Source organism: Rattus norvegicus, chromosome 15 (assembly GCF_021556685.1).
Source record: "Rattus norvegicus strain SHRSP/BbbUtx chromosome 15, alternate assembly SHRSP_T2T, whole genome shotgun sequence".
Lineage (NCBI taxonomy): Eukaryota > Metazoa > Chordata > Mammalia > Rodentia > Muridae > Rattus > Rattus norvegicus.
The window spans coordinates 5,826,607-5,837,959 of record NC_141548.1 but is presented as its reverse complement, the minus strand read 5'-3'; the positions used below and the strand labels follow the sequence as shown (position 1 = coordinate 5,837,959).

The 11,353-nt window shown below is 41.6% G+C and overlaps 1 protein-coding gene across 1 annotated transcript; it reads left to right on the top strand.

The window, feature by feature from the left end:
• Positions 1-7,209: 7,209 nt before the first annotated feature.
• LOC148000720 (uncharacterized) lies at positions 7,210-10,944 on the top strand. Its single transcript, XM_087586970.1, has 4 exons — positions 7,210-7,394; positions 8,145-8,304; positions 9,669-9,800; positions 10,243-10,944. The coding sequence occupies exons 1-4, from the start codon at positions 7,304-7,306 to the stop codon at positions 10,442-10,444; spliced, it is 585 nt and encodes a 194-aa protein (XP_087443096.1). The 5' UTR covers positions 7,210-7,303; the 3' UTR covers positions 10,445-10,944.
• Positions 10,945-11,353: the final 409 nt, after the last annotated feature.

The following is an 11,353-nucleotide window of genomic DNA, read 5'->3' as shown; positions in this document are numbered from 1 at the left end:
CTCTGCCAACCGCATGACACTGCTTAAGTAACTATCACATTTTTTTCTCATGACAATTTTTCCTTCCTCTTTTTTTTTCTTTAAAATTATCTTTCTAAACATGTTAGCTCTTTGTACTTTAAAAGTTGTCCTTTTTCCCATAGTAGAATATTTATATTCAAATTCATGCGTTTCATAAAAGTGGGTGATTTATTGTAGTAAAATTTTCTAGTCACTATTTATTGTATTAATTTTATTAATTCATCAAAAACTGACCTTATTATATTATCTACTTATCCATAAAGATATAAAAGCTTTGATTTATTCCAGTCTTTAATGTCTTTCAGAACATCAGCTGGAAAGTTCTTACATGTGTTCAGGATGGATCGTGGGTACTTCCTATGTCTTCTTACTAATAGTATGCTTTATAAGTGTGCTTATCCAGGGTGTTTTGTTATATATTTTAAGACTATTTTGAGTAGAATATTTCCCTGATTTCTTTCCCATTGTTTGTTTTTGGTATACAGGAAAGATAATGAGTTTTGTGTGTTATTTTGCATTCTACTACTTTAATGAATGTATTTTCAGCTTTAAGAAACTTAATTTTTTAGAGACAACTTGTCTGTTTAGCATCACTTCTAGCTAATTCATAGTTGTCTTTGCATTAAATATTTTAATCCACATCATTTTATTTTATATTTTCAGATGATTTTGAGGGGAATTTTTCCCAGATTTTCTCATGGTATGAATTGGATTGGCATAAAGGAAGGCTAAGAAATTTTGTGTGTTCACATTGTATTGTGCTTTTATGAATGTATTTATCAGTCTTAAGAGACGGTGATATATTTTTAGAGTTTTTAAAATAGAATCAGGTCATCTGTAAATGAGGACATTTTGACTTCTTCATTTTTCATTTGGGTTACCCAAGTTCACCACCCATCACTGATGCTTATTGTCATTGATTCCACTTTTCCTCTGGGTTTCTCTCTTGTCTCTTTTCATTGTTGCTACTCCCCCCGCCCCTTGTCCATCCTTCCCTGCCTCTACCTAGGTCCCTCCATCCCTCTGCCTCCCATGATTATGTTGTTCCCCCTTCTAAGTGGGTTTCAAGCATCCACAATTTGGCCTTCTGACATGTTACCCTTCATGTGATCAATGAATTGTACAGTGGGTCTTCTGAACTTTTGGGCTAACATCCATTTGTCATTAAATACATACCATGTTATGTCCTTTTCGATCTCTGCTACTTCACTATTTTCCAGTTCCATCCCTTTGCCTACAAAGGTCCTGGTGTATTCATTTTTGATACCCGAGTACTGTTCCTCTGTTTGAATAGAGCGCACTTTCTACATTCATTCCTCAGTTGAGTTGAGGTCTATCGTAGTTCTTTCCAGCATTTGACTAATATAAGTAAGGCTGCTATGAACATATTCAACCACACGTCCTTGTCATATGTGGATCAGGTTTGAGTATATGCGCTGAAGTGAGTGGTAAAGCTGGGTCTTCAGGTAAAGCTATTTGCAATGTTTCCTGATCCTCCACATTGATATCCAGAGTGGCTATACAGCTAGTAATCACACCAACAATGGAGGAGTGTTCCACTTTCTCTACATCCCAGCCCACTTTGCTACTGCCTCAGTTTTCTATCTTAGCCATTCTGATTGGTGGAATGAAGGATCTCAGATTCGTTTTGATTTGCCTTTTTCTGATAACTAAGGATGTCGAACATTTCTTGATGAGTTTCTCAGGCACTGAGATCCTCAGGTGAGAATTCTTGGTTTAGCTCTCTATCCCAGTTTAAAAGTCGGGTTATTTGGTTGTCTGGGAGTTTACCTATTTGAGTACTGTGTATATTTGGAATGTTGGCACTCTCTCAGATGTAGGGTTGGTAAAACTCTTTTCTGAATCTGTAGCTTGCTGATTTGTCCTATTGGCAGTGTCCTTTGCTTTAAAGAAAATTTTCAGATTGTTGAGATTTTATACATTTACTGTTGATCTTAGAACCTGACCCTTTGGTATTCTGTTCTGACAACTTTCTCCTGTGCAAATGTGTTCTACGCACTTTGTGACACTTTCTCTTCTATTAGCTTCTGCATGTTTGGTTTTATGTGGATTTCCTTGATTCACTTGTACTTGAACTATGTAGAAAGAGATAGAAATGGATCCATTGGCACTCAACTACATGCAGACCACCAGTTAGGGTAGCATCATTTCTTAAAATGCCTTCTGTTATGTTCAAAGTCCTCAGTCATCAGGGAAATGCAAATCAAAACAACCCTGAGATTCCACTTCACACCAGTCAGAATGGCTAAGACCAAAAACTCAGGTGTTAGCAGATGCTGGCGAGAATGCAGAGAAAGAGGAACACTCCTCCACTGTTGGTAGGATTGCAAACCGGGCAACCTCTCTGGAAATCAGTCTGGAGTTTCTTCAAAAATTGAACGTTGCACTGCCTGAGGACCCAGCTATACCTCTCCTGGGCATATACCCAAAAGATGCTCCAACATATAATGAAGGCACATGGTCCACTAAGTTCATAGCAGCCGTATTCATAACAGCCAGAAGCTGGGAAAAACGCAGATGCCCTTCAACAGAGGAATGGATACAGAAAATGGGGCACATCTACACAGTGGAGTACTACTCAGCTATCAAGAACAATGACTTCATGGAAATTTTACGTCAATGGAAGGAACTAGAAAATATCATCCTGAGTGAGGAAACCCAATCACAAGAAAACACACATCGTATGCACTCACTGATAAGTGGCAATTAGCACAAATCTCAGATTACCCAAGATGCAATCCACAGACCACATGAAGCTCAAGAAGGATGACCAAAGTGAGGAAGCTTCAGTCCCTCTCAGAAGGGGGAACAAAAATACTCACAGGAGGAAGTGTGGAGATGAAGTCTGGAGCAGAGACTGAGGAAAGGCTACCCAGGGACTGCCCTAACTGGGGATCCAGTCTATATACATCCACCAACCTCAGACAATATTGGTGATGCCAAGAAGTGCGAGCTGACAGGAGCCTGATATAGCTGTCTTCTGAAAGGCACTGCCAGAGCATGACAAATACAGAGGCGGATGTTTGAAGTCCACCATTGAACTGAGAACAATGGAGGAGGCAGAGAAAGGATTGAAGGAGCTGAAGGGGTTTGCAACCCCATAACAACAATAATACCAACCAACTACAGCTCCAAGAGACTAAACCACCATTCAAATGGTACACATGGACAGACCCAGGGCTCCAGCAGCATGTGTAGAAAAGGATTGGCTTGTTGGGCATCAATGAGAGAAGAAGCCCTTGGTCCTGCGAGGCTCTATGCCCCAGTGTAGGAGAATGTCAGGGCAGGGTGGCAGGAAGGGTTGGGTGGGGGGAAGAAACCTTCAGAGAAACAGGGTGAGGGGGATGGGGTAGGGGGATATGGGTGTGAAACAGAGAAAGGCTATAACATTTGAATGTAACTAAAAACAAATAAAGAATAAAAAAATTTAAAAAGGCATAACAAATGCAAAAGATTGTGGTGCCATTCCATAGTTGTGATGTGTTTCTTCTGTGAGAGCATACTGGTTAACTCACTTCTCTATGAATGTTTTCTTATTTGAAAGTAAATAATGGGATCATCTGTGGAGTGGTTAGTAAGAATAAAAGCATCGCCTAACATGAATAGGTCCCTCCAGAGCGTGTGCTTAATATTCTAGGAATAGAGCAATTAGCTGGGGGGGGGGTTAAAAACAAAAACCAAACAAAAGAAGAACATCAACGATTAAAATAAATTTTGTATGCTGGGATTAAGGCGTGTGCCAACTTTGATCAGCTTTGTAGATGCTTCTAATAAACACACACACACGTCCTATCACAGTTCTAGCAGTCGCCAGCAGAGGGAGCTGTGAGGTAGTGTGTGCTTCTTCCTTTCCAAGACACCCCAAGGCCTCAGGCCTGCATCCAGTATGCTGGAAGGAAGAGCAGTCTGGTTGAAATTCCTGCTGCCATGGCAGATTCTGCAGGAACATTTTCCTTTGACCACAAGGAGCCTGTGTGGAGGAGACCTCTTGGCGGGTCCTCAAGGACTCTGCATGTCCTATTCTACAGGGAGAAGCCCAGATAGGTCTTTGAGAAAGGTCAGTGAGTTGTTGGGGAAGTCTCTGATTGTGTGGCAGAGGGCCGGGAATGGCTGAAAGAATGGTTGCTTCCCTGAGGGCAAAGGATAGACCTTCTAGGGCTCTCACCTCCTACTTTATATTTTCACCTGGTGGCTTATTATTCATATTTTCTTAATGGGATACAACTATGGTCTTGGTGAGCATCTTGTTTCTCTGATTCTTAATCAGTGCTTTGTTGTCACAACTTTTTGAGCTTACTCCAGCCCCTGGGACTTATTCATACCTCCAAATTTCTCTGACTTTTGAGATTCCTAATATTTGTGGCAAACTGAGTGACAAAAGCAATGAATTAGCCTGGTGCCCAGTGCATATGGATCTGTGGGTGTATAGATATCATAAGCCTCTAGGATACACTCTAGGAAAGCAGCAGTGTGCTCTTAGGTCCCCTGTGTGACCTCACTTAACTTTGCCAATTTGTGGGCTTCTATTCTGCTGCTCTCAGAAATGGAAACTCCTGGAATAGATGTATAGTGTCCCATTACCTTTGCCATTGTTAGAATATTAGTGGGGGTAAGTTTGTTGAAATATACTCTCAAGAACATTATCCAAATCAGTGCTTCTTGTGTGCTGTATATATGAAGTACCAAGTTCACAGACAGATCTGCATGAACTTCCCAAAGCCAGCAAATTGGAGCATGAAGAAAGCCCAAGGCGTCCATTACCAGCATCCTCAGCACCTGCCCCAGGATGGGTAAATTGGATTTGGTGGAAGAAGGGATCTACTGTGATAGCTGGCCTTCATACACCCAGAGAAGGATATACTAGGAGACTTGGGGAAGGATTGTGGGAGAGAGAAACCGGGTGTCGGGGGGCAGTGTGCAGCATGCAATGTGAATAAGTAAAATATGTATAAATAAAAAATAAAATAAAGTTCTTTAACAAAATGGGACACAGTGTATTGTTGTACTAACTCTACTATGTTTACACTAGCGAACACTTTAACAACTAGAGTGACTAGACATGATAAAGTAGGATGCCTCTGTCACTTACAAATACTATTTACACAGCAAAGATAAATGCACGACTTGCAGCCCAAAGATCGATTGTTTCCAGCACATCTATGTGACTCTCCTTCCCTTTATCAGGACTCTGGAGGCCTCTGTTCATCCAGGTCCCACGGATCATCCAAAAGGCAGTCCCTTACCAGCTCTGGTCAAGTGCCCTTGTGCTCTTGGCAGACCTCTGCTCAGGCTGCAGAGGCACTGAAGGGCAGCCTTTTCCATGCGGGGGAAGCCATTATTTCAGCCTTTCCAGACTCTCTGCTACTCAACTGGAGACTTCTGCAGAGGCCTGTCAATCTCAAAACCAGAAGCTTGTCAATCCAAAACCCTAGGATGCCATCCTGCACTCATGATGTGTTGATTACCTGAGATCATACACGTTAACTCTCTTCTTCATGCCTGTTTTCCTTCTTTGAAAGTAAATAATGTGATCATGTGTGGTGTGGGTGGTATGAGCAAAATCTTTACCATGAAGAATAGGGCCATGAAGAGTGTGGACTTAACATTCTAGGTAAAGAGCAAATAGAGGGAATTACCAAAGAAAACAATGGGAATTCTAACAACAATTGCAAGAAAAAAGAAGAGAAAAAAGAAAAAAACTTTATGGGTGCTGGGATTAAAGGCATGTATCAACTCTGACCAGCATTGTAGGTATTTCCAATAAAATATTAAAAAACAAACAACCCGATTATTCTTTTAGCAAGTGCAGCAGAGAAGACTGTGAGAGATCATGTGCTGCTACCACCATGCTATGATTCTGTAGCAACAACTTCCTTGGTGATAGGAGCCTGTATGCAGCAGGCCCCTTGGTGGGCCTTCATCTCAAAAAAAGATGCTTCAGTCATCCAAAAGATTGGACTCCAGTATACTTCAGGCCAGGAAAGAAGCCAGCCACCATGAGTGAAAGAACAAAGGAAAAATTACATTGGAAAAATGTGTGCCTTATTTGGAAGAAATGACCCTAAACTTCTGAAGCATCCATCATCTCCACCCCTCTGTTTTGAGCTTTGCATAGCGATATTGTCCAACTCCAGGTGGGAGTCAGAGGCAGAGCCCTTCCCAGAAAAGACAGACGTGTTTTTGACTCTTACGTCTGTGAGGTTAGGAGGCGTCATAGCACAGATTGAGCACACCTAGGAGAAGAACACAGATGCCACACATGACAATGCCAAATGGACTTTCCCCTGAACTTATGGACCCACTAAAATTGAGGTTTAACCTGACCTCAGGCCATTCGACTCCCTGCCCATCCTGCTGATTCTTATGTTTGTTAGGAATAAAGTATCAAGGGGCAACCCCCAATATCCTCATGCCTGGACTTGGAAATTAAGGAAGACAGATATTGGAGAAGTGATGGCTGTCGGGCTACAATGTAGGAACACGAAGTCCAGGTTGACCTTTGCTCACTGATGACCAATTTAATTGTCTGGCTATATTTGAGAAAGGGATGATGTCCAACTTAATATGTAAAAGAAGGGACAGAAATTTATGATTTTATATTTGCCCTGTAGTTAATCCCTCTATATTCCCAAGAAAAGGAAGTTTTTATTGCAAAAAGTAGGATTGTAAACCATTGACGTTGTGAAATACATGGACGTTTATGTGGAAATACTGCTGGCTATCAAGGAATACCCAGTAAGCAAATATTATTCAGGTTTTATAAAATTAAAAGTATAGGAGAAATATATTGGCCTCTAGGAAACAGGGAAACTTTGGGAATTGGACTGTATGTATGTGCATTGTCTCAGGTGTAGATTTATTATTAAGAGAAATCTCCCTCATTTATGGTCCCTAGGGATTTGGGTGCTAACAAAAATCTCTTATCCAATTCAGGGTTGTAACCAACTCTCCCCATCTAGAGAATTGATGACACCCGATGAAGCAGAGAGAAATATCTAACTTTGGAGGAGAAGTTGCCAAAGGATATTTCCTGGGTCACAGGAGAGGCTGCAGAAAAGGGCCCCATAGAAATTGGTTGCTTTTGGGAGAGCTGGGTAGCAGGTAGGCCATAGAACTTCCCAGTGACGTCATCAGTAATCTCTTCCTTGGACAATCTCTTGTATCTAAGAGAGCACCAGAATCTTCTGTGACGTCACCAGTGTTGTGGTGACAACAAGTGCCTGTGGGATTCCTTCAGTGCCTTTTGGGTTCACAAACAGGCATGTTTCACCAGCTGCTCAAGCTCGTTCAGAAGGAGAGGGGAGACCAAGGAGAGACCAGACCGAGGCAGAAGAAAGCTGGCCTTCTGTCTTGTAAGTACGGAAGAATGAAATCATTCTGGGGAAGGCACAGTGAGTACTGGGTAGAGTCAGGGAACTTCCTCCAGGAGGCAGGTTTGAGCTGAGCCTTTCAGGAGTCGGCCTTACAAGCAGGAGCCTTGGAGTTTGTCAATGGCAGACCAAGAGTCAAGAGTCCTGATGATTAATTTGACAGAGGGCCAGGAATTGGCAGGCCTGCAGTTTCTTTTCTATGAGCCTTTTAATTTCTACTGCCAAGGAATGCCAGGAGGAAGCCCTATGAGGATAACAATGTGCCCATTCATGGTTGGGAGTTGAAGCACTTCATCCTCTAGATTCCTGTAGGTTACTAAGTCTGTGATGACAACAACAAGGAAGGATGAACCCCCTAGTCATGAATTGAGGTCGCAGACACTTTGGGCTTGAACACACGATGAGGGTTTGATGGTGCTATGAACTCCAGGATTGACCTGCTCCACATCTGATATCTGCTGACAATGTCCCAAATCTTTATGTCTGAGGTAGATTCTATCTTTCACGATGAGGGATCATGTAATAGTGAGTGAGGCTTATGTATGGCAATGGAGGTTGGGAAGAGGGAAATAGCTTAAGAGTCCACATTAAGGATAGATTTTCTTCTCTTTCAGGGATTCAACAAGTCTCCAGCCTTTCCTCTTCCTCAACCTCCTTTTTGAGACTCAGAATGGTCTTTTCTACCCATGGGCTATCCAATATGTACATTCACTTGTGTTTATCTATCTACAGGGTTTATTCGGAAGGCATCATCAGAAAATTTCATCAGTAACCATGAAAAGCGTATAAAGAAATTGGAGGAACTAAAATCTGAAATCCAGAAGTGTAAAATCGAGCGGGATGAACTTTCTCAAATCCTGGACCTTTATGTCAATGATGGTTTGAACTACAGGTAGTCATTATGCCCTGTAACCTACTGACTGTCTTGTGCTCTCTCTGCTAAGCCAAGAGACATCAAGAAAGTGTTTCACCTCTCATCCTGGACTTTAAGGAACCTTGGCAGGTGCTGGCCTGTGAGAGAAGCTAGGTGCTGTGTGTTTAGGGTCAACCTCTCTTGTACTTGACCCTGACCTCCTTGGAGTTGGATTGGATTTTTTCAGCAGCTGGAAGGACCTGGTCACACTTGCTGCATCTAAGTGTGTGAATGAAATGCCTGAATGTCCTCACTCTTACTCTGATTTAGGTCGTTATACACTGATTCTATGGCACCTTTATGATAAAGTTGGCATTCTAATTATGTTTGTATATGGGTTGGTATGTATGGATGGATGTGAAAGTATTTGTGTGTGTTTTGCTCAGGATCAGGGAGTCTGGGACCTTTGATTGGGTCTGAGGATTTGTTTGATGAACAGTTTGCAGGTCATGATAGTGATGAGTCTGTGGAGGCCGTCATTGATCAACAGAGCACTTTGCTCCTTCTGTTTACCTTGCTGGCACATAGGACTCTCCTGAGGGGAGGAGGTGTTATGAATCCTCTTCCCTGTAAAAAGTAGTTATGGCCTCTGGGAGTCATGTAACAAGGATTGAGAATCCCTGCTTTCAAAACAAGAGAAATGTCATCACATCTTTCTGTTGGACCCAAGGCTATGGCACAGACTGGAGGAAACATCTTATACTTCTTACACAACTGTTCAATTCCTTCATGCTGACCTGGCCAGATCTTGAAGGTCGGCTCCCTCCATTTGGTCCCCTGGCTCTGCCGTCCAATGCCCAGGATAATTAGTTTAACCAGCACCAATAGGAAGGAGAAAGTTTGTGTTATATACTGGGCTTAGGTAGCCCAGAGAGCACTCTGATTTCACTTATTTATTTATTTATTTATTTATTTATTTATTTATTTATTTATTTTTCTGCTTTGAACTTTATTTTCTTTTTTTAATTATCCAAGGATGGTTTACTGTGACCTAGAAAAGGTCACTGTGGGAATAAATTCTTGGCACTTGTTATTCCCAAACATGCAGCTCTCAGACTTTCCCCCCTCCTATACAGAGGGTCTTTATAGGACCATATCTCACCAGCCTTTTAAGGATTACTTATTTCAAAACAAATTTGCAGAGAAATATTTTCTATGGGAGAGTGATGGTTTGAGTCTCACTGTTGTGTTTTTGCTGTGGTCTTTGAGTTTTCCACTTTCTTCCCTAGCCCCCATTCCTTGAATTTGAATTTTTTATTGGCTATTTTTTATTTACACTTCATCTAATTCTGAAATCATGAGTTCAGACAGTTATTTGTTCCTTGGGTCATGTTCTAACACAGGCTGAGTGTTGAATTGCCAATGCTTAAATCCCAACATGAGATGAGAACGATGGATATGCATAAGATGACCAACTGGATAAGTGATGCCATGGAGAAGTACAAGGAGCTCACACAAGAGAATAATTCCTACCGGTGAGTCACTGACAGAAAGGAGACCCCAGCACTAGGCAGGGAATACTTCTGTCCAGCTATGACTTTGAAAAAAGATCTGGGATCCCTGAGAAACACATGGAAAATTTGTATAGCTGCTGGGTCTTCTATCAGCCCTCAGAGGAGATTGGCCCTCTACCTGCCAATGGCTTTAGAATACCATGACACATAAGCATCCATATGCACCATTTCCTCTGCTTTGATGTATATACACCCTCTAGTGTCAGGAGTTTCTGAAGTACTTTGATTCCCGTGGAATGCGGACTCAGGATGTGACCTGCATCTAATTGGTGATAACATGTAAACTGTGGCTCTAGTCTGGAGATGCCTGGGGACGAGGACCCTTGAAGGGATGATTGTACTTGCAGGAGTGGCCGGAAAATAGAAACTGCCTGGGATTTACCATTATTTGTTTTTGATTCAGCATCAGAAACTTCCACCTCCTGAATGAACGCAATGAATTGAAGAAGAATGTAAGGATTTTGATGAATGAGAACAGAAAACTGCTGGTGGAGCAGACTGAACTGCAAGCATCCTGTGAGGAGGGAAAGAGGTTGTGTGAGGAGGCCAGCAAGACCATCTACACCGCAGATATTGAATCCTTGTGTCCTGTTACTTTTGAGTAAATCGAATGTATCCTTGTGAATCAAACAGTGATCTCGAACTCGTCACTCTTAAGAACCTTCTTTATTGAAGTGTGATGTAACCATCTGAAATCCCACAGCTCTCAGGCAGAGATGGACCTCTGCATTCTCACAGGGATTGGGCATCATAATTACTTCCCAGTCAGACTGAGATACAAAGACAATTGTACTTTCAGTGTAGATTGTGTGTCCAACTCTGAATACCAACTTCATGATGAAAAAATTATCAATGCTGTATCCTTATCAAATATTTAGTGACCACTAAAATATACTCTTTTGTGGATGAGAGTGTTGAACATATTAATGGAATATTCATCAGGCTTTCTCTAGTATCTCCCAGGAAATAAAACCATATTATTATAGGGAGTATAGAAGCAGTCATGAAACAGAATTGCTTGCTTTGGTTTCCTTCAAACATGATATCAATTGTAACTGCACTGAGGAGATAATAAATTGCAATACCTTTCAGGGGATAGGGTTTTTATGGTTGGTTGTTTTCTTGTTCTTCTTGATTAGGATGATGACTTTTGTTCTTGACAATGTACTATGTTCCATTTGGGATTTCAACTCAAGCAGACCACATAGTTTATAATTCAGTTTCTAGATTTCTTTAAAATTTGGACAAAATATCCAGGCAAAGGTGCCATATGAGTTTTCTCCTTTGGTTTTCCCTCCTTTGGGTGCTTTTGTTTTTGTTTGTTGCTGTGGTTGATTTATTTTACATTTATGAGTGTTTTGCCTTCTGTAGGTCTGTGCGTGCTGTTCCCCAAAGGCCAGAAGAGGTCACTGTGTTTCACCTGGAACTTAAGTGACAGAGGATTGTTAGGTGCCCTGCAGGTCTTTTGAGAAACAAATTCTCAAATGATGAGCCATCTCTCCAGCCCCTACCAT

What these genes read in the sequence shown, in the direction of transcription:
- LOC148000720 (XM_087586970.1), top strand. Translation starts at nt 7,304, where the DNA reads ATGTTTCACCAGCTGCTCAAGCTCGTTCAGAAGGAGAGGGGAGACCAA. An exon ending in GAAAGCTGGCCTTCTGTCTT is followed by an intron (nt 7,395 to 8,144) that starts GTAAGTACGGAA and finishes ATCTATCTACAG; the next exon opens with GGTTTATTCGGAAGGCATCA. An exon ending in AATGATGGTTTGAACTACAG is followed by an intron (nt 8,305 to 9,668) that starts GTAGTCATTATG and finishes GTTCTAACACAG; the next exon opens with GCTGAGTGTTGAATTGCCAA.